The sequence below is a fragment of the Eptatretus burgeri genome, chromosome 1 (assembly GCF_056783735.1).
Source record: "Eptatretus burgeri isolate ZD-2024b chromosome 1, Ebu_testis_v1, whole genome shotgun sequence".
Classification (NCBI taxonomy): domain Eukaryota; kingdom Metazoa; phylum Chordata; class Myxini; order Myxiniformes; family Myxinidae; genus Eptatretus; species Eptatretus burgeri.
The window spans coordinates 23,778,539-23,800,696 of NC_140961.1; the positions used below are offsets into that span (position 1 = coordinate 23,778,539).

General features: G+C 48.8%; 1 protein-coding gene across 4 annotated transcripts in view; it reads left to right on the forward strand.

Moving 5' to 3' along the window:
• The window catches only part of MPI (mannose phosphate isomerase), a 46,581-nt gene that overhangs the window by 8,959 nt on the left and 15,464 nt on the right, over nt 1–22,158 (forward strand). For all 4 annotated transcript variants that reach the window (XM_085875536.1, XM_085875505.1, XM_085875526.1 and 1 more), the window contains exons 3-4: nt 17,485–17,685; nt 21,667–21,808. In XM_085875536.1, the coding sequence (XP_085731662.1) occupies nt 17,491–17,685; nt 21,667–21,808 (337 nt within the window). In that variant the 5' untranslated portion in view covers nt 17,485–17,490. The remainder of the gene's footprint in view (nt 1–17,484; nt 17,686–21,666; nt 21,809–22,158) is intronic.

The window sequence follows — 22,158 nt, forward strand, 5'->3', positions numbered from 1 at the left end:
GTGAGGGGGCTGATTTTTGCCCACGGGGCTAATTTTAAAATACCTTCAAAATCTTGTGAATTAGTTTTTGTAAATTGTTTTAACATGTGGTCCAAATTGACCAATGTCCGTACAAACTGAACTGCCAAAGAATCTGAATAAACTGAGCCTAATCCTAACTATGTAATTTCAAAATGTACCTTAAACGGTCCTTCATGGGGCCAAACACAAAGTTCTGAGAAACAGAACTTTCTGCTCAAGCACAGTACTTTCCCACAATCCTTTTCATTAAAAAGTATTACAACTAAGTTGTCTTTGTTGTTGTGGATTATTTCCTGTAATGACAAATGTTTTGACAATTTGCATGAATGATGTGCCGGTACAATACATTACATGTATGCCATTTAACTGGGACCATTGAAGTATTACGTATACAAGTCCAACCTATTTCTCCCCCTGGACTAGCCCACTGTGTTCAACATATACATGGGGGATAAATCTTGACTTTTCACTGCCATTACCTTGTCATGTAGGTTGTACTTGAATGTCCACACCTGGATCCACCAGTAACATAGTAATAATGTCAAAAGATTTATTCTTGTAACAAATTTAAAACTTTATTTGCTGCAAAGCTGAATGGCCAAAAAAAAAAAATCTGAACAGTTGCAAATTTAATGAGTTTATTGATGCATTTCTGTCCCAACAAAACTAATTTATCTGCAAGTATCTCTCTCTCCAGCCCAATAACATAACAGATACATGTGTTCAGTACATTCTGCCAAATACTAATTAACTTTAGTAGGTTTAGTATTGATGTAAATCTTCAGGCAGAAACCCCCAAAAGTCACTATCATCAGACTCATCAGATAATTGTGAAAGAGATTCATCCCCTGAGCTACCTGAAGATAAGTCCAACACAACAGTATTCTCATCATCTGTGGAGATGGCTTCAACCATGTCATTGTCCGTTTTTCACGTCCAAAAGGAGACCAATGGTGTTGAACAAAGGTGTTTTGTTTTGCTATACAGGTAATCGTAGTTTTTTTTTCTTCTTCACAGCTTAATTTTACGGGGCCGATAAAAAGACCCCCTGAAAATCGACCACCGCGTCGATCACGGGGGCGAGGTCGATCGGCCCCATCAAAATGCAAGCCATGGTTTTGACCATTCGCTGGCAACCTCTTTATGAACTGATTTAGTTATCACGGGGCTTAATTTTGACCAGTTGCGGTTTTTGAGCTGAGTTGTGACGGTTATCTCGCATCAAGAGCTTTTTGTTGTTACTCTTACACCCTTAATAATGCTGCCGAAGCGTAAAACGGTCGAAAAAAGTGATTTTATTTTATTTTATTAATTTGCTGGTTTACGGAGCTGCTGAACGATTTATAAAAGGAACACATTGATAGATTACAAAGGGAAACGATATAAGAGATGAAGAGGAGAGGACTTGTGGGGGCTTTAGATGCATTACTGAAGGGAGCGGCGACATTTAATGTGAAATCTGCTTCAACGCAGCAGGAGACTTCATCATAAAGGAAATTTCAATTTGATTTACATCATACCCCTCCAAGTTAAAGGTCAAAGTGAAACGGGAGCCTAAAAAAAAAGAGAAAGAAAAAAAAGTCTTATTTATTTATTTATTCATTCATTTATTTATTATGGGGGTCATCGCTCAAAGACTGCTTGGTCTTCCAAGATGTCTAGCATCATAACAGTGTACTTGCACTGAAGTTGTGCACCTGATATTTTTGATGAGTGTCCTTTACCTACTTTTTGGGGATTGTGACCTAATTAACAAAATACACCTTTTTGATCATAACTTGAATAATTTTCCTCTGATGTTCAAGATGTGAGTTTAATGGATAGATTGTGGATGGGGACACATTTTCTTGATTTTCACTCTTTCCCTAAATGTTGAAGGTCAAGGTCATATGGTGGTCTGAAAATAAATGTGCCATCATTGGATCGCTGGCCAAGGATAAGTCGTGGGCGATCGCCAGGGGTAAGCCCAGGGAGGCTTACCCTTGGCGATGACTTTGTGATGGTGGATATATATATTTTTTTTAGTATTTACTTTTGGCTGCCACCCACATTTTTCTATATTGCACTTTCTAAAAGCCCAGGAACCTAACCGCATTTAACCCATAGGCCCTTGGTTTTAACTATGATGGTTTTGAATTTCCCAAAGGCCCATTTTCCAGGAACGTAACCCCCACAATATTTAAAGGCTTGCTGTATATCACGACTTATCTTTTAAAAAAGAAAATATAAAAAAGTACGGCATCTTAAACGCCAACATATACAAGCAAGTTATTAAAATCTCCTTTTCCGTTTCTTCCTTACAAGCATTATCTGATGGCCGATCACCAGACTGGCTTGTAGGCTGCACTTGTGTGGTTTTAATTTATTCATGATTGTGGAAAACATTCCCAAAGTGGTCTCATTCAGATGTAAAAAAACAAACAAAACAAAACTGCACAAAATGAAGCCTTGTGGTCTGTCTCAATCCTTTGATAGCCTGTACTGCAAGGTTTATAAGAAAATTTGGATGGAACGATGCAAGTTGAAGTAATACTACGAGATTTGAGACTTAACTTGAAACTTGGCTGTACATCTCTGATGTACAGATACAGAGGGGGCTAATTGTACTTTCATATCCTTAGTCCTGATATATATATATATATATATATATATATATATATATATATATATATATATATATATATATATATATTGTTGCGGTCTTCGCGCCCGCCGGCGTGCTGACGGCCACGTAACTCGAATCGCGGCACGTCGCCCACCGGACGGACAATCCAGTCGTGACCCTCTCGGACTAACGCCGGGAACCAGTCACGGGTGGACCTTTCGGTCTCACCGCGATCGAGCCAATCAGCCCCCACGTGGGATAGGGTTGCTCGCCAAATTCGACCTACCTAAGTACCCACGCGGAGGGTAGACCGGGCGATCGCACCTCGCCGCAGGTCGACTTCGGACACGGGCCACTTAAGCGACCCGTTCCGTACTATCAGAATAACCGAGCGGTGTTATCGTCGACCTCGACGGTTCGATTAATTATCGGGCGTATTCAGCCCACTACCAACCCTTTACGTGAAGCAAGATGAGGATTCAATGGGGGAAAAGACGAAGCGAAGCGGGAGAACAGTTCAACAATAAAGCACATTTATTCGCGGCACACGGGAAGCACACAAATACAATTCCACCAAATGCACACAAAAAAAAGAAAACACACTTCCATTTACACAAAAAGCAAATATAAAAGTGAAAACACAGTGCAGAGCTAATACCGACTACCGAGCACACGGCAACACTTATACAATTCTACTTCACAGACGGCGCCGACAACACATACCCAAAACCAAGGAAAAGAAATACCCTCAAGGATGAGGCGGGCCTGAGGCCGAGACCGGGTCGCGCCTACCCGTCTGGTGATGAGACGCGGAGCGGCGCCGGCGCCTCACTCCGCGGGCCTCGCGGACAGTGCCTGGCAGGGGGTGGGAAAGGGGGCCCCCTTGGTCGCACTATCTCAGCGCGGGGGGAAACAGGAGGGGGTTGCTGATGCTCGGGGTATAGAGGATCTTTATTATCCCTGGTGTGCGTCTCCACCTCGGCCAGGTCGCGCTGCCGGCCTTCCTCGGGCGTGCAGCTCCCGGCACCGTCGCGAGCACCCCCTCGTCTGCCTTCGCCGCTGCCGCCTCTCCGCCTCTGGACTCTCCACCCTGGACTCTTCTTTGGGCTCTCCTCGTTCGACTCTCTTCAGCTTCTCCAGCTACTGCAGGCTTCGGGCTCCAGACTTCCACACGGCTCTGACTGATGAACACGGTCCTTTTATCCCCCCGTAGCTTTGCCTTTGACCCCCTCCCTTTGACCTTTCACCTCGCTCCCCATTGGCCCGAGAAAAAGTGGGCGTGAAGGCTTTTTGATCCACAAATTTGCATATATCGATCGTTCTGGAGGCGGGGCCAAATCGCCCCTCGCTCACCGATTGGACGGCAAAAAGTGGGCGTGTGTCGTTTTTGATCCGTTTTTGAAGCACAAAATCCGTGATTTTGTACACGCTGTTCAACGTGCGCCCTGCACGAGTCCAACACCGGTACCCACAGCGGGGCAAGAACGGTGGCGATGCTACGGTTGCGAGGTGTGACGTGAAGGTCGTGGCGGTTGTGGTGAAGCGGCGTTGTGGTTGGTGGTTGATGTTGTGGTTGTGGTGGTAATCATGGCGGTTGGTCCAAAATAAAGATAGTAAAAGAAAAACGGCTATCCTGAAGAGTCGCAGCACGTATAAATGACATGTATTCCCACTAGACAACGGGTTTGGGCCTAACTACACATGCACTTACCGAGATACCTCACCTAAGGGACCTGAATGGTGGTTTGCGAATTTGGTAACCACAACACTACCCCCTCCCCTTTTTACAGACTCGTCCCGAGTCGTCAAATTTTCGTGTGCCATCATGTGTAGTTTTCCCCTAGTACATTTTACCTACGGATCCCTGAGTGCGACATTCATGGTATTCGTGTCCCCAAAATAAATAACCTGAGGGCTGCGTAACTATCTAAACAAACTCACTCACACGGACGACTTAAATAAAATTGCCGGCGCTAAGACATACATGCCGGGGGCGCACTCATATTTACAGTACATCTTAACCTTAACTTACAAATTTTACACTAAACCATGGCCCAGGATCACTGAACTCTGCAAAAGAAAAGCAGTTAACAGGGAGCCAGGCTGCCCGCATGCAGTCCCTGGCTCAAACAATGCAGGTGACAGGGAACGTGGCTGGCTGCTCACACGCAGTCCAAGGCCTTCCCTTTTGAACTGAACGCAGTGAACCACAATGGTGCATGGGCTGCACAAACGCAGTCTCCGTGCCAGCTCAAGTGGCACACGCAATGAGCACAACGAATGGATGGATGAACACAAACACGGTGCACGGGCCGCCACTGCAGGCCCGTGTTGTAGCTGCCAACAGGGCAGTTCTCGCAGCTTGCAAACTGTTGCCTTGATCCTGGCGCACATGGAAATGAACAGGGGGGGCAAAGCAAAAATTGAACGGGGCTGGTGAACGTGGGCAGTGGGCATGGCATGGCAAAGGTGAGCAGGCAAACACAGCCCGCAGAAGAAGGCCGCTGCAGGCAAACATAGCGGGCAGATGAACTGGCCGGCACAGGCCTTGAAGAACAACAGCCAGCCGGCAGATGAAGTGGGCCGGCACAGGCCCTGAAGCAAAACACGGCCAGCCGATGGCACAGGCCCCGCAGCAAAACAACAGCTGCCGATGAAGTTGGCCGGCCTCTGCCTTGAAGCAAAACACGGCCAGCCGATGAAGTTGGCCAGCCTTTGCCGTTCAGTGGAGGTTGGTGGAGGGAGTGTGGTGGTGCTGGCCACTTGGAAGGCGGGCTCGGACCTACCTACCTGTCTCCCTCCCAACCTATCGCCTTTGCCTGTCACTGTACATACCCACTCCCTTAATTTGTCAAACCCCAATTTAGCCCCAACTTATTTTTTTTTTATTTTTACTTTTATGTTTACTTCCCCTCTATAAATCGTCCCCTAACCCCCTTTATCGTCCTTGTTCGGCTAACCTATTCTGTCACCTAGCCTACTCCCAACCCCTACGTTCTCTTCCCGGAGGGGAATAAGGGAGAGCTAATGTCCTGTGTCGAGGCCCAATTCAAGCCTCAGAATGGCCTCCCCAGAGTTCGGCGATCTATAACCCAAAGTGGGTCCAGCGGCCCACAACGAGAGTGAGGGGATGGATGGTGCGGAGGGGTACATCTCCTAATCTACCCTATCCATTTAACTGTTAAACTACCCCGGGGCTTTCAACAAGCGCCTCGCGCTTAAACTATTGGTTCTAACAACCCAGATTCCCGTCGCCTGTGTTGGTGTCCTCACAATTTCGGGCCTCGCCCCCCAATTTTCTCTCCGTGCCCTCACACGGTCTCCTGGCTGGGACACGTGGCTCCCTTTGGCAGGCACGACCCTCTGCCGATTCTCCCGCTATGGCACCCCCGGGCACTACACTGCCTCCGAGCCTACCAGCTCCCTAACACCGGGGAGTGCCCCCCATGGCACCTCCCCTGAAACGCACACGTGGCAGGCCGGCCTCCCGGGCCCCTTTCCGAGGGTCACCCGTGCCCACAACACTGCCCACGCGGCTAATGGCGCCCCGCACCAAGCAGCCGCACCCGTGCCCACTACTCTATCCCGGCCCCCCATGGGCCCTTGGCCTACCCCGGCCGACTAGCCTGGTGCCCGGGGTACCCTCTCAGCGATACTCACCTTTCGCAGCCACGCTCCCAAGCCCGTCAACAGGGCTCCTGCACCCCTCCAAATGGGTCTCGAGCCTACTTTCCCACCAACAACAAAACGACCTCCATTTTTCAATTTGACTAACCCCCTAACTCACTCTACACTGACCCCGGGGTCCCTTGGGCGGGAGTCACTCCTCCCCCCAATCACTCATCGCACCATGCATTCCCCATTCGCTCCATTCACACAGACCCGCTGGCCTCACTCACTCATCATGTACTCGCCTCACAACTCTTCAATACACACACCGCTGAACTCTGCCATCCTTCTAACTGCATCCCCTAACTAACTCGTGCTCCCACGTCGTCCCTTAAACTACAGCACGTTCCTTTTAACACTACGTAGCTAAGCTACGTCCCCACTACACATTCACAAGTCTGTCACTGTCCTCGAATGTCCCAAAAATCAATTTCCCAAGGGGGGGGAATTTCCTCCCTTCCTACTGGGCTCGTGAACTCGTCGCAAGACTCTGAGAGCCCTGCGCCTCTGCGGGAGCGGCTGTTCCAGCACCGACTCCTCCGGCAAGACATATCCATGAGGGCGTAAGGTCGCCCTTGTAAGGCCTCAGGCGGTCCGCGTGGACGATCCGGGGGAGGGCTCGTGGTCCCATTTTAATTTTTAGGACCACGTCACTGACTTGCGCCAGGACGACCCCCGGGCCCTGCCAAGGTGAGGTGAGCTTCGGGCATCTGCCCTTCCTTCGCCGGGGGTTAAAGAACCAAATCTTTGCCCCCGGTGGGTATTTGCTCACCTGGCTCCGGTGGTCGTACCTGCGCTTCATTTTTATGCCCGCCTGTTGGAGTTGGTGTCGTGCGAAGGCGTGGACCTTCTCCAAGCCCTCCTCCAACCGACGGGCATAGCCCTCCCCGGGGGCCTATCAAGCCGCTCAGGCGTCGGACCGCACAATAAATCGACGGGGCTTCTCAGCTCCCGTCCATACATCAACAGCGCCGGACTACATGCGGTAGACCCGTGCTGGGACGCGCGATAGGCCATCAGGAGGTACGGAAGGTGTTCATCCCAGTCCTCCTGGTTAGTGGCGGTGAAGAGGGCCAACTGTTGGACCAGGGTCCTGTTGAACCTCTCCACCATGCCATCAGACTGTGGTCTCAGGGGCGTTGTCCGTGTTTTTCGAATTTCCAGGAGCCTGCACACCTCTTTTAGTAATTCACTCTCAAAATTTCGTCCCTGGTCCGTGTGCAGCTCCTGCGGAATCCCATACCGGCATGTAAATCCTTCTACGAAGGCCTTGGCCACAACCCCTGCTTCCTCGCTGGGAAGGGCAAAGGCTTCTGGCCATTTGGTGAAATAGTCCATAATTACGAGGACGTACTTATTACCCTGGCGAGTGGGGGGCAGTGGTCCCAAAATGTCCATGGCCACTCGCTCCAGGGGAGCCCCAACCTGATGTAGTTGGAGTGGGGCCCTCATGCTCTGTGGCGGTCCCTGTTTTGGAGTACAGGCGTCGCATGCTCGACACCAGTCCTGTACATCGCGCCCCATGTTAACCCAATAGAACCGCCGGCGGGCCCGAGATTTTGTTTTGGTCCTGCCCAAATGGCCGCCGGCGCGGGTACCGTGCACCTGTTTCAAAATTTGGGTCTTAAACCCATCAGGGACTATCACCAGCCAAGAAGTTTGTTCAGAAGGAATCTCCACCCACTTGCGATACAAGATGTTGTCCCTCATTTCTAGGGTCCTCCACTGAGCCCAGTATGCCTTTGTTCGCGCCCCGAATGGGGCGATTTCCTCCCCACTGGGCCTCCTGTTTTCCTGGACCCATTTGTACACTGGCCCTAGCACGGGGTCTTCCCGCTGGGCCGTGCTCCATGCCAATCCACCAAATTCCTCTCCCGCGGTTAGTGGCAAAGTTGGGCCTACCATCCGGGCCGCACGGACTGGGAGTTTCGGGGAGGCGTCTGCCAATTGGTCCCTCTCCTCATGTCTCGTACAATATTTGCAGTTTTCCCTCAGACAGGGGCGTCGAGAGAGCGCATCGGCATTCCCATGAGCCTTACCGGCTCTATGGACCACACTGAAATCGTACTGCTGCAATTTTTCCAACCACCTTGCAATTTGGCCCTCCGGTTCCTTGAACCGTAAGAGCCATTGCAAGGAGGAATGGTCAGTTCGAACCAAAAATTTCCTCCCGTACAAGTACGGGTGGAAATGGCTCACGGCAGACAGCATAGCCAATAGTTCCTTACGAGTTACGCAATAATTTCGTTCGGGCCTACTCATGGCCCGACTGTAATACGCGATCACTCTTTCCACGCCCCTGTGTCTGAGACAAGACTGCTCCCAATCCTTCCTGGCTTGCATCCGTGTCCAGGGTATACATCCAGTCATCGGTGGGGTACGCTAAAACAGGTGCGGATGTCAAACACCCCTTTAATTTGAGGAAGGCCTCCTGGCACTCCTCCGTCCAATTAAATCTCAACCCCTTCTCCGTCAACCGGTGAAGGGGCCTGGCTATCTCCGCAAAGTTTGCCACGAAACGCCGGTAGTAGGAGCAAAGTCCCAAAAAGCCCCGCACCTGTTTGACAGTTGTAGGTACGGGCCACTCCTCTACCGCTGTAATTTTTCCGGGGTCGGTCTTCACCCCCTCGCGGCCTATCACGTGTCCGAGATAGGCCACCTCTGTCGCGAACAAAGTGCATTTCTCTGGGCTCAATTTCAGCCCTGCCTGCCTGAGGTGCCCAAACACCTGGTCCAAATTGGCTATCTCCTGGGTGAATGTTTTAGCGTGTACCAGGACGTCATCCAGATACACCAGGCATGACTGCCACGGCATGCCGCCTAGTACACGCTCCATCAATCTCTCAAAGGTGGCGGGGCGTTACACAAACCGAACGGCATCACAGTGAACTGATACAGTCCCTTCCCTGTGGAAAATGCCGTTTTCTCCTTCCCCGTCTTATCCATCTCCACCTGCCAATACCCACTCTTGAGGTCCAAAGTTGAGAACCATTTAGAGCCTGCAACGGCGTCGAGGGTATCGTCAATTCTAGGCAGGGGATAGGAGTCTTTGAGTGTCACGTTGTTCAGCTGGCGATAGTCCACACAGAAACGCGTGGTCCCATCCTTCTTTTTAACCAGCACAACTGGTGACATCCAAGGACTTCCCGAGGGCTCGATGACACCTGCATTGAGCATCTTTTCAACCTGTTCATCAGCCTCCTCTCTTTTGCTCCATGGGAGCCTTCGAGCAGGCTGACGGACAGGCCGGGCCCCATTGGTGTGGATCTGATGTTGCACCAGGCCCGTACGTCCAATATCCTCGGGTGACAAGGAGAAGATCCCGATGTGTCGGTCGACCAGCTTGTATAAGGCCTCCCGCTGGGCCTCCTCCAAATCTACACTACTCCGATTTACCATCTCACAAATGGGACTGGGCCAATTCCTAATCGAGTCTGGAGACTCCTTCTGGGGCCGGTCCGGCTCGACGTTATCGTCCCTCAGCTCTGCGACCTCTTTTACTGGGATGCAATCTGCCACCTTCGTGCCCTTCCTGATAGTGCGTGGTTCTGTGCTAACATTTATCACCCGTACGGGCACTACTGGCCCGTCGGTACTTACCAGGGTGCGGCCCACGACTAAGCCCGGGGTTGACGGCCCTGCCGGTAGTTCCGCTAGGCCGCAGGGGCCCTGCCACGTTGGGGGTGCTCGCCACCGGGCCGGGACCACCGCCTCGGCACCCGGGGGAATGACCACAGAGTCAGGAGCCTCCAGCTCCACCCTCTCGTCCGTGCTCACGCCTCCTAACGGCAACTCCTCACCACCCAACTGCATGACCCCCCGGCCCAAGTCGATCTTACAACCACCGGCCGTCAGCACATCCAACCCTATTAGACATGGGTCGTACACCTCTGCCACCCAAACCTCTATCTTGGTTTTCACAGTGCCCAATTTAAACGACACGAAACCACGTCCTATGATAGGGGCCGTTGCCCCGGTAGCTAGCTGCAAACTATGGTTTTGCAGACGGTGGATCTCATCCCAACCGTTTACACTCGAATCAAGGACCACAGGGCTGATGATCGTGGCGCTTGCTCCTGTGTCCACCACGGCGTCTACCCCTACGCCGGCAATCTTGCACCGAATTGTTAAGCTACCTTTGCCAATTTGGCCACAACTGATGACCTGTCGCAGTTCTGAGGGCTCTTCTCCGTCTGAGTCTGCCGAACACGGCCCTACATGTTCGGCACTTCTTAGTTTCCCGGGGACTGGTGCAAGGGGGGATGGTTGGCCCTGGCGCTCCCTATTGGCCCGCGGCGGAGTTGGTGGTCTAGGGGGCCGTGGCTCTTCTCTTCGCGGGGGCCTTTCCCTGCGCGGGGCGTTGCACCTCCGCTGCAGGTGGTCCCCTGCGCCACAATTATAACACCTCTTCTGGTAAGGTGTTTGCCTCCAGTACGCCGAATTATACCCCCCTCCATTCCGAATTGGGGTACCCCCGATGGCCCATCTCCCGCCCTTCCCGGGCCCGACCGCCTCTCCACAGGTCTCCCGAACCGGCGGTCGAACATGCCCTGCACCATCCTTTCCACTCGCGCTTGGTCGCCCAGGGTTGCCCCGGCTCCCAGCGCACTGTCGTGCACGGGGTCCACCTGTCGGACTGCCACCGCATGGCGCCCAGCCCCTCCCAATGGCGTTCTGGCTGCCTCCCAGCAGGCAGCAGTATCAGCCGCCTTCTGGAGGTTGTCCGGGCGCCATACGGTGAGCAATGCTCCGACATCGGTGCCCCCTATTGCTCGAAGGAAATGGTCCAGGGCAATCTCCTCCCGGTACTCCGGCGGCATGTTGGTGTGCGCGATCCCCACCAAGCGGCGAATGTCATGTGCCAATTCTCCCAGTGATTCCTGGGGACGTCGTTTGCGCCCGTTGAGCTGAGCTTTAACAAGCTCGCTCTGCTGGTCCATGCCAAATCGGTTTTTAGGGCCGAATGGAGATCCTCCAGGGTCGCCCCCTCACTGGGTACCGTGGTCAGGACTTCCAAAGCCACGCCACGCAGGGCCGCTGTGAGTTGTGCCACACCCTGCACCTCGTTCCAGCCATTGCCTCTGGCAACACACTGGAACTGGGCCATATATGCCCTCAAGTCCGTCTTGCCATCGTACGGGGGTAGCGGCACCCTCGGTTCTTTCGAGGTCTCCTCCCGTTCCCTAGGGACTCCGGGAGGAGTGTACCTCCCCAGTCCCAACGGTGCCTCACTCCCGCAGGGTCCGAGCCATTTGCCCGGGGGCTCCACCACCCTTGTCTGCGTCTGTCCGTGCCCCGCGTTGTCCCGCTTATTCTCCCAAGCCATTGGACTCACACTCTGCACACCCCCTGGAACAGTCATTCCGGGTACCCCCATTAGGCCAAAAGACCCCGCGGTCTCTACCCTCCCCAAGCTTGGCATGCTCACCCCCGCATCGGGCAAGCCTCCTCCTCCGCCCTGTGACACCGGCCCCACCTGGGCACGATCCGCCTCGAGGGAGTATATCCTCTCTCCCTGTTCCCGAAGGAGGCCACCCTGCTTCTCACACCGGGCCTCCACCCTATCCGTCAGTCTCTTCTCCATTTCCTCCATTTTCCCCTTTATTACCCCATTTATTTCCTCCCCTATCGTTCCTAACGACAGTTCCCCGACTTTTTCTCTTATTTGCTCCACCTCCCCTTGTACCTGTGTCACCATCTTATTTGTCTTGGATATTTCCTCCCTCGTTGTCCTAAACTGCTCTTCTGTCTCGCCCCGGTTTTTTCCTATCTGCTCCCCCAGTTCCTCTGTCTTTTCTCCGGCTTTCCACTCCATTTCATTAATTACCTCCTCATGTCTCTTTCTACATTCCTCCGCCACCTTCTTTAATCCTTTCTGTGTCTCCGCTTTTACCTCCTTTCGCTGGTTTTCAACTTTGTCTGTCATTTCCCGATGTCTTTTCTCACAGTCCTCCTTCACGGCTCCCAATCCCTCCTTTATTTTCCCTTGTTCTCTTTTTAATTCCTCTATCGCCGTCGTGTTCCTCCCGATTTCCTCCTTTATTTGGTCTTGTCCCTGTTTTACTTCTCCCAATCCTTTTCCTACTTTGTCTATTTTTCCCACCACCGTCTTTATTTCGTTTACCCTCTCTTGTTTACTTTCTTCCATTGCGACTCCCACTCCTTTTACTTTCTCTTTTAACCCGGTCACCTCCGCTCGTATCGTGTCGACTTCCTTTTTCATTTCGTTTTTTAGTTCTTCCAAGCTTCCTTCCAGGCCCATTCCCATGTTCTGCGTCTCACCCCGTAGCTCTTTCATTTCTTCCTTCATGTTTGCTTCCATTCCGTTTATTTTTGTATCCATCTTTTCGTTTATTTGTTGTGTATTGCCTTTCATTTCGTTTTTCATTTCATTTGTCATTGCCGCATTCATTTGTGCCAGCATGGTGAATAGCTGGGCCATGTCGGATGCACTCAAGTGAGCCGTTTCGGCAGGGGTTGGGGAAGGGTCTTGGTGGAGAGGGGGGGGGGAGGTGTCATACACCGCGGCCGCTGCCGCACCCACCTCGGGCCCTGGGTTCAGTTGGGCGAGTCCGTGTTCCTGCACAATCAACATTTCCTGCTCGGGGATTCCATCCTGGACCATGGATCCTACACATTCTACATCCATTTCTAATACCCCCGGCTCCCGCTCGCCTTGAGACGCCATCTTGCTTCTCGTGAAGGGTTAATTTGCTCGCTCGTAATTTGGAGGGAATCGGGGGTCGCTTCTCTCACCCCTGGACCGATTCCCGTGAATTTAGCCGGAGACAGGAGAGCCTGTTGTCCCGCTCTCCAATACCAGTGCCGCGAGGAGGGCGATGAATTTGTATCCCACTCCTGACACCAGTGTTGCGGTCTTCGCGCCCGCCGGCGTGCTGACGGCCACGTAACTCGAATCGCGGCACGTCGCCCACCGGACGGACAATCCAGTCGTGACCCTCTCGGACTAACGCCGGGAACCAGTCACGGGTGGACCTTTCGGTCTCACCGCGATCGAGCCAATCAGCCCCCGCGTGGGATAGGGTTGCTCGCCAAATTCGACCTACCTAAGTACCCACGCGGAGGGTAGACCGGGCGATCGCACCTCGCCGCAGGTCGACTTCGGACACGGGCCACTTAAGCGACCCGTTCCGTACTATCAGAATAACCGAGCGGTGTTATCGTCGACCTCGACGGTTCGATTAATTATCGGGCGTATTCAGCCCACTACCAACCCTTTACGTGAAGCAAGATGAGGATTCAATGGGGGAAAAGACGAAGCGAAGCGGGAGAACAGTTCAACAATAAAGCACATTTATTCGCGGCACACGGGAAGCACACAAATACAATTCCACCAAATGCACACAAAAAAAAGAAAACACACTTCCATTTACACAAAAAGCAAATATAAAAGTGAAAACACAGTGCAGAGCTAATACCGACTACCGAGCACACGGCAACACTTATACAATTCTACTTCACAGACGGCGCCGACAACACATACCCAAAACCAAGGAAAAGAAATACCCTCAAGGATGAGGCGGGCCTGAGGCCGAGACCGGGTCGCGCCTACCCGTCTGGTGATGAGACGCGGAGCGGCGCCGGCGCCTCACTCCGCGGGCCTCGCGGACAGTGCCTGGCAGGGGGTGGGAAAGGGGCCCCCTTGGTCGCACTATCTCAGCGCGGGGGGAAACAGGAGGGGGTTGCTGATGCTCGGGGTATAGAGGATCTTTATTATCCCTGGTGTGCGTCTCCACCTCGGCCAGGTCGCGCTGCCGGCCTTCCTCGGGCGTGCAGCTCCCGGCACCGTCGCGAGCACCCCCTCGTCTGCCTTCGCCGCTGCCGCCTCTCCACCTCTGGACTCTCCACCCTGGACTCTTCTTTGGGCTCTCCTCGTTCGACTCTCTTCAGCTTCTCCAGCTACTGCAGGCTTCGGGCTCCAGACTTCCACACGGCTCTGACTGACGAACACGGTCCTTTTATCCCCCCGTAGCTTTGCCTTTGACCCCCTCCCTTTGACCTTTCACCTCGCTCCCCATTGGCCCGAGAAAAAGTGGGCGTGAAGGCTTTTTGATCCACAAATTTGCATATATCGATTGTTCTGGAGGCGGGGCCAAATCGCCCCTCGCTCACCGATTGGACGGCAAAAAGTGGGCGTGTGTCGTTTTTGATCCGTTTTTGAAGCACAAAATCCGTGATTTTGCACACGCTGTTCAACGTGCGCCCTGCACGAGTCCAACACCGGTACCCACAGCGGGGCAAGAACGGTGGCGATGCTACGGTTGCGAGGTGTGACGTGAAGGTCGTGGCGGTTGTGGTGAAGCGGCGTTGTGGTTGGTGGTTGATGTTGTGGTTGTGGTGGTAATCATGGCGGTTGGTCCAAAATAAAGATAGTAAAAGAAAAACGGCTATCCTGAAGAGTCGCAGCACGTATAAATGACATGTATTCCCACTAGACAACGGGTTTGGGCCTAACTACACATGTACTTACCGAGATACCTCACCTAAGGGACCTGAATGGTGGTTTGCGAATTTGGTAACCACAACAATATATATATATATATATATATATATATATATATATATATATATATATATATATATATATATATATATATATATATATATATATATATATATATAAATACATATATATGTTGGTATATCAGCAGTAAGCAAGTCCAATCCCAAGCGCTTTGATAAAATGCACAATATGCAGTTTTAAAATTGTAAATATTGTCGTGTATAATGCAATCTTTAAAATTGTCTCTTACTAACCAATCCATCAATTGATGATTTCATTGTTCCTTTAAATATACAGCTGTATTTGATTGTTTAATTGTAATCACAGATTGATCATCTTTAACACTTGACTTTGATGTATATTTTATGGAAGTGAACGATATCTTTATTGATTTTTATTTTCAATCTTCTAAACAAATAAATGTCAGTGTGTCCCCTCCATAACTCCAAAACCATGAAACCTCGCAGCCTGAAACTTTGCATGCACACAAAGAAAAGTCCAAGGAAGTGCAAGAGTGAAAATGGGATGTTTGGGTTAATTAAAACAACACCCCTTTTAGAAAATAATTAAAGGCCTTATTTAATTATATCCTTTATCAGGTGCATCCTTGGTCACCACTCTCAATGGGGTCTAAAGGCATATCCAAGTACCCTCGCTGTGGTCTGTAGCTGCTATGTTTTTTTTGGTTTCTTTGATAGCCTGTACTTCAAGGTTTATAAGAAAATATAAGGCCAGAATGATTTCTTAACGATAGTTGTTTTTTTTTTTCTTCCACTTTCCTCATATTATTGAATGCCTCTTCATCATAGCTATGAATTGCTGCATACATTGCATTTGTAAGTACTATAGTTTTCAAATTCGGAGCTTAGAGCGATTTCATGCATTATTTTTTTTTTTCCACGATATACTCTCACGGACTAATTAAAGTATATCATCAAACTATTATTTCAATGGAAGCCTGGTGTTGGCGCAGTGGTTAGGGCAGTGGCTTGGGATCCAAAAGGTCCTGAGTTCAAGCCCCGTTGAGCCACTGAATTAATACACCAGGGGGTTGACTCAGCCTGCCATCCTTCCGAGGTCGGCAAAATGAGTACCAGTTTACTGGGCCGGTGTATACCCTGGTTAAAATAGGTGTACCATACCCCTGTGTCGTAAGAGGTGACCAGGGTTGCGTCAGGAAGGGCATCCGGCGTAAAACATGTGCCAAATCACTATGCGGATCATACGGATGATCCGCTGTGGCGACCCCTAACGGGAGTAGCCGAAAGAGGAAGAAGATCAAACTATTATTTCAGTTTTGATGATCAGATGTTGTCCGGACTAAATAAGTGTTTAAATCTGTTGTGAAATCTGTTAATTTAAAGAAATAACGAGTCTTATAACTAAGCCAATATACCTATTTACTTTAAGCAAGCATGGGTACATTCCCTCCTTCTCCATAGATAAACAAGAAAATGTGAAATTTCCAAAGTATTAAACTTTTCTTTTTCTCTTATTTGGAGAATTACATTGAGTGAACAAAAAATTTAGGAACGTGCCAAAATTAACCAACTTCATTGAGCTGTATGATTTAATGCATCCGCTGCTCGACCTCGTGCCTTGTCCTCCAGAGGGACTGCCTATCCATAATGTCTGTCAAATTTGTGTTTATATTTTTGGAGGTTTCGTGAGGTGCTCTTCAGGGGATCAGAGTAAATCTGGTAAAAAAGAATCGCACGTTAAAAAAACGCAGTTACAACGTTTGCACAGACCCTGAAACGATGTAGCATGTGACATGTGCTGTGCACAGACGAGTAGCAACTCTTGTGGATAAAGTCATTATTTGAACGAATTAATTTTATTCCACTAACTGCTGCATGTGTGGTGAAGACTGGCTTTAAAGTTAAAGGGATCCTGCATGATGGCCAACCGTTCCTTATCAACCATTTCATTGGAGTGCTTGCACGAGTGCTTAAGCCAATTGCCAAGCCTCTATTGTTGATAGTGGTACCTCGCTATGTCATTCTGAGCGCATCGTTCACTCACTGCAGACGCTTTTGCCACGCTACGTCACCCTGAGCGAGTGGTTCGTGCAATAACACCCGATTTCTGAGCTGTTCGTGTTTAACGTGTCTTCTAAATTGCCGAGCCAAATTATTTTTTTCCACCCGTCACGCGCAGCTGTTTATATAGATTAATGTTTGTAAACATCTCCCTGAAACATCTATATAAATGCAACATTGTTTTTCCGTGAAAGCTAGTCAAGGTTTTTGGGTTGTATACAGTATCACAGTCGGTAATCACACTGACTCCAACCTGCAGATTCCTGGAAAATTGCTGTGTGTGTCCGTGTCCGTGTCCGTCCGGGCCGTGACTGGTAGAAAATGGATTTTCGACATTATTTTGTTTACATCTTCACTGTTATTCTATGCTGAATCATTTTGATGAAACAGTATGAATTGTAATTAACGCTCAACCACACGTCTGTCTTCCCTTGCTCTCACCTCATACTGTCTTCCCTTCTCCCACCGCTTCACTCTCCCTGCTCTCTCTCCCCCAACCCTCTCTCCCTCTTCACCCCTCTTTTTCTCCCTCTCAACTCAAGTATTCCTGTCAGCGAAGTGACGGGTGGTATTTGCTCGTATATAATACAGTTGAATGATGATGTGCATTCATGTCATTGTAGCTGTGGATGGGAACGCACCCAAAGGGTGAAGCAGAGATTGCTGATGATCACATACGACCTTCGAAGCTCTCCCATTGGATCTTGGACAATGCGCAGTGCCTTGGCGAATGCGTACATGCTCGCTTTGGTGCCAAGCTCCCTTTTCTCTTCAAGGTTCTTTCAGTCAATCAATCCCTCTCCATCCAAGCACATCCAAACAAGGTAGATCATTTGCATGAAAGGGTACACAACGCTTATCTGTACTTCTTGTTGGGAAGACTGATAACTCGACCAGTGATTTGCAAATATATTGCTTTCCCATTTTACCGTTTACTATTTTTGCTTTTTGTTAGTTTTTTTTTAGCAGCGTTTCACGTAGCGAACGCTGCTCTAAGAGAGCTTGGTGTTCTTCTTCTTCTTCTTCTTCTTTTTGTTGTTCTTTGTTGTTGTTGTTGTTGTTCTTCTTCTTCTTGTGAAGACAAAACCTTTAGGACTTGGCTCTTTTTTATATACACGATCCGGATCTCCTTGAATACTAAACACATGTACACATCCTCACATTGAGGGTGTCTTTTGAGAGCGTCTATCATGAACTTTTAAATATATTCAGACATTTGCTTTTAAGTTTCGAAAAGTTCACGTTACTATTTAAAGATTATTCCATTTAATATATTGTAATTTCGTAAATACACTTTTGTCGTCATGAACGAAGATCATCCATGACGGACGTGACGAAATATTGGAAGTTGTTGTTGTTGTTTTTTTTTTAATTTTTTTTAAATTTAATTCTTCTTCCTCTTCTTGTTCTTCTTCTGGTGAAGACAAAACCTTTAGGACGCGGCTCTTGGACACATTTGTCCTTGTTTTTTAATGCCTCCATGACGAAGTTGCCGGAGACATGTTTTCAGGTTGTTTAATTCAAAGTCCATTTCCATTTCATCTTTGCACTTGGTGGACTAAAATGGGGGGGAAAAGAAATAAGGAGGATTTCTGGAAATTAATTTTGTTATAAGATTAACCAAATGCAAAATCTTTGTCTTTTGTAAAATGCAGGACTTCCTGCACCCCCAAACTTTTTTCAAGCAATTGTTCAGCAGTGGATATAATTATCACCCCACACACGAAGCGCAAAGCCGGGTTAAGCAATTGGATCATTTCTCTCTGTCTGTCTACAAACATCAGTTTATGATCGAGGAACAACTTTAACAATTTATTTGGCTTTCACAGCTGGAAAAACTTTGTGTCGCATACATGTAATCTTATGATTGTCTCTGCAGACCATGTATACTGCGTTCACAACAGGGAAGCCGAGCAAAACCATTAATGTCTGTAGAGAGGCGAACAGGGAATCCACGGTAACATTACAGATATTGTTGTAGTTATCTATGGTTCTGAGAAAGAAGCAGGAAGGCAACGATTTATATTTAATGGCATGAGCGAGAAACAGCAACGTAGAACGAAGGAAATGGCGGTCAGGCTGGCGAATATGCTTCATGCTTATATCGTAAACTGAGCAGAATCGATCACAAGATAGTTTACATCAAATTGTTACTGACAATTTTGCACTGACGCACGGAGAGGTGGGTAGATTGATGGTAAATCAGCGAATGCACTCTACGTGATCATGCTCATGAACTGAGGTAACGGGAAATGGTGAGGACACGACTTCATCTGCATGGATCAAAACAGTAATAAACGAATTGCTAGCAGTCGGTAGCTATAAATCAACTACTTTTTGACACCAAGGCTCAAATTTTTCATCCATACATTCTCCCAACACAAGCACCATTTCATTTCATATTACAAATACGGCTTTTGTTGGTGAACGTTGCTTCGTCCCATATTTTAGTGAACATTTCTTTAACTTAGCACCGAACACATCCCTCTTCCATTGTAGGATGCTGATAAAGCATCCTTCAACCAAAGCAGGAATTTGGCCATGGCCAAACCTTTGGCTTTTCTATTAAAAAACAAACAAATGCATTGTCATGTTAACAAGCCATGCATAAAAAAGATAATCAAATTGTGCACCCTCATCTCCTGCTTGTCATAAAGCACTGTACCACCATCTCTTGTCATCCCCAATTTTGTCCCATTATCTTTCTTACCCCCATAAACCTTTCCTTAACCCAACCATCTTACTTGCGAGCTTCAGCGTTTCCTCCACTCCTCCCTTTCTTCTTATCCTGTTCATTCATTCCCTTGATGTGTGTCCCACTGTCAGATCGACTTTGCTTTTTCATGAGCCTCGTTCTTGTAAAGAAAAAAAAAAATATATATATATATATATATATATATATATATATATATATATATATTGTTGTGGGCTGGCGGGGTCGGGTGAGAAGACCACGAGGTGGGGAAAAGCTACGACGATTCCCACCAGACTCCCCGGAACTGTAGGCCATCCCTCTCGGATAATTCCGTGACGCGGCGGGTTGCTTAACTGACTGTGGACGCCAATACCTCCACCGCGTAGCGTAGGGTATTTTTTGTCTCAAACCAATGTACCTAATTAACCAGGCGGTGTCGTCTACCGGGGAACCACGCCCTCAGTACGCCTTGCCCGAACCGGACCACTCTACCAACTACCAACTGCCAACTACCTTTCCGGTTCAGATGCAGCGAGCGGATCTGCCAAGGTCGTACCGGCTAGAATGAACGGATTATCGGGTATAAAAACCCGGCTAAACTCAGATTCGAACCATGCTGGACCATTGAAGGAAAAGACGAAAATGAACTGGGAACATTTCTACAATAATTTATTTACAATAAAGCGAGGAAAGTTATGTGGTACAGGTAACAGGTTTATTGGGGATGTTATGCAGGGGAAGATGAGAGAAAGATGTAGTGCGACAATTTTACAGCAACTTATAAAGCAGACACAGAGCAGACTCGTCGCGGGATATACAGGCAAGATTTACAAGGTTCGAATAACTTATACAGTTCTACTTAATGGACGGCACCACACACTCGGCCAAAATAAACCCAGTTGAAGGCAAAGGACCCCCGCAGCCAGAGAGGGAGGTGAGCTGAGTTCGCAGTTTTTTTGGGGTACCTTAACGTTGGAGGGAGGAGGTGCTCCATGGTGCTGCACCTGTCAATGGTCGTGCAGCTCGGCCCACAGCCACACGCGTGGAGCTTGTGTCCGCAGAGGAGCTCGAGTCGGGTAGAGCGGAGTCCAAGGCGGGATCAGGGCCGCCGACAGGACCCACGAGAGACCCGGTCAAGGTCGGGCGCCCTCGAACCAGCGCAACAGACAGCCCGCCGAGGCGAGACGTGGGCAGACCCTCCGCGTCATGACCTCCTTTTTCCCTTTGGCAACCAGCGACAAACTGGCTCACACCAACCACTCTCTCCAGCTCACGAACACGACCCACACAGAACTCCACTGAACTGAAGACTCCTCCAATTAACGAACCCTCCGACTCAGCACACCAACACGACGATGAACGACCCCCAAAGAACTCCTCGCTGAGGACGGTGTCGTAATTTTATGGATCTCCCTCAGCAGGGAGGGGCCTTGGTGAAACTGATGTCACTGTCTGCCCTGATTGGACAGGGCCTCTATGGGTCTGCCCCTTCTGGGCGGAGGTTTCGGCCATGCCGGGAGCCTGCCCCCTCCACGCGTGACTGCACTGCCAAAAAGGTACCTCACAAACATTTCGCCTCGGAAAGCGAGAAAAAGGTACTGTGGTTCAAATAAGAGGGGAAATATTGATTTATCACCCTGACTAAAAAAACCCGCAATGCACCCCTTCGATTTCCCACTACACACAAGGAGGGGTTCTATCTGCACATATACTTAACGGCATAACTAACTTTGGGTCAGCTGTATGTTTGAATGCATACGGTTCCTCGAACCGTAACAAATATATGAATATATATATACTGTATGTATATAACATTGAAGTACTGTAGACCTTGTCTCCCCTTAACACCACGCTTGCACAATGTTGCCATCTCGCAAAAAAAAATTTAAAACCCCCAAAAAACCCAACTACGAATATACATCCAAAGATGTCTGATTTTCTACATATTTTTCGAACAACATTTAAGAGCGACAAGCCATGGGAAAACAAAGAAAAATAATAAATAAAACCTTTCATTAAATACAATGAATCTGTCATTTATATAATGATGAATCTTGAGTATGTTACCTTTTTTCGGATTCACATCATTTTCTTAATATTTGCTTCTCAGGCAAATGCAGAGTATTTGCATGCACACCATCCAGAGCACTACCCTGATGCAAACCACAAGCCTGAGATGGCCATCGCTCTCACACCGTTCCTTGGCCTCTGTGGATTTCGACCATTGTGTGAAATCTTGGATTTCTTGGATGGTAAGCACTGGCCTTAGCCACCTGCACCCCTTATTTATTTTTCATCCAAAAAATAAAGAAATTAAAATTTTAAAAAGAATTTTTTTTTATTTAAATTTAAATTTATTTTTTATTTAAATTTATAAATTTAAAAAATAAAAAAAATAAAAAAATAATTTCATCCAAAAAATAAAAAAAAAATTCATCCAAAAAAAAATCTGCTATCCCTTTTCAAAGCCCTTGTCACTGGCTGGTCCCTTATTTTTTTGGGTGTCCATCCTCCTTGGCTGCTTTCCAGATGAGAACCACGTTAGGATGGAGTTTGAGGGATCATCGGGTCTCGGTGTCCTCTGATAAAGTTATTGTTTTTA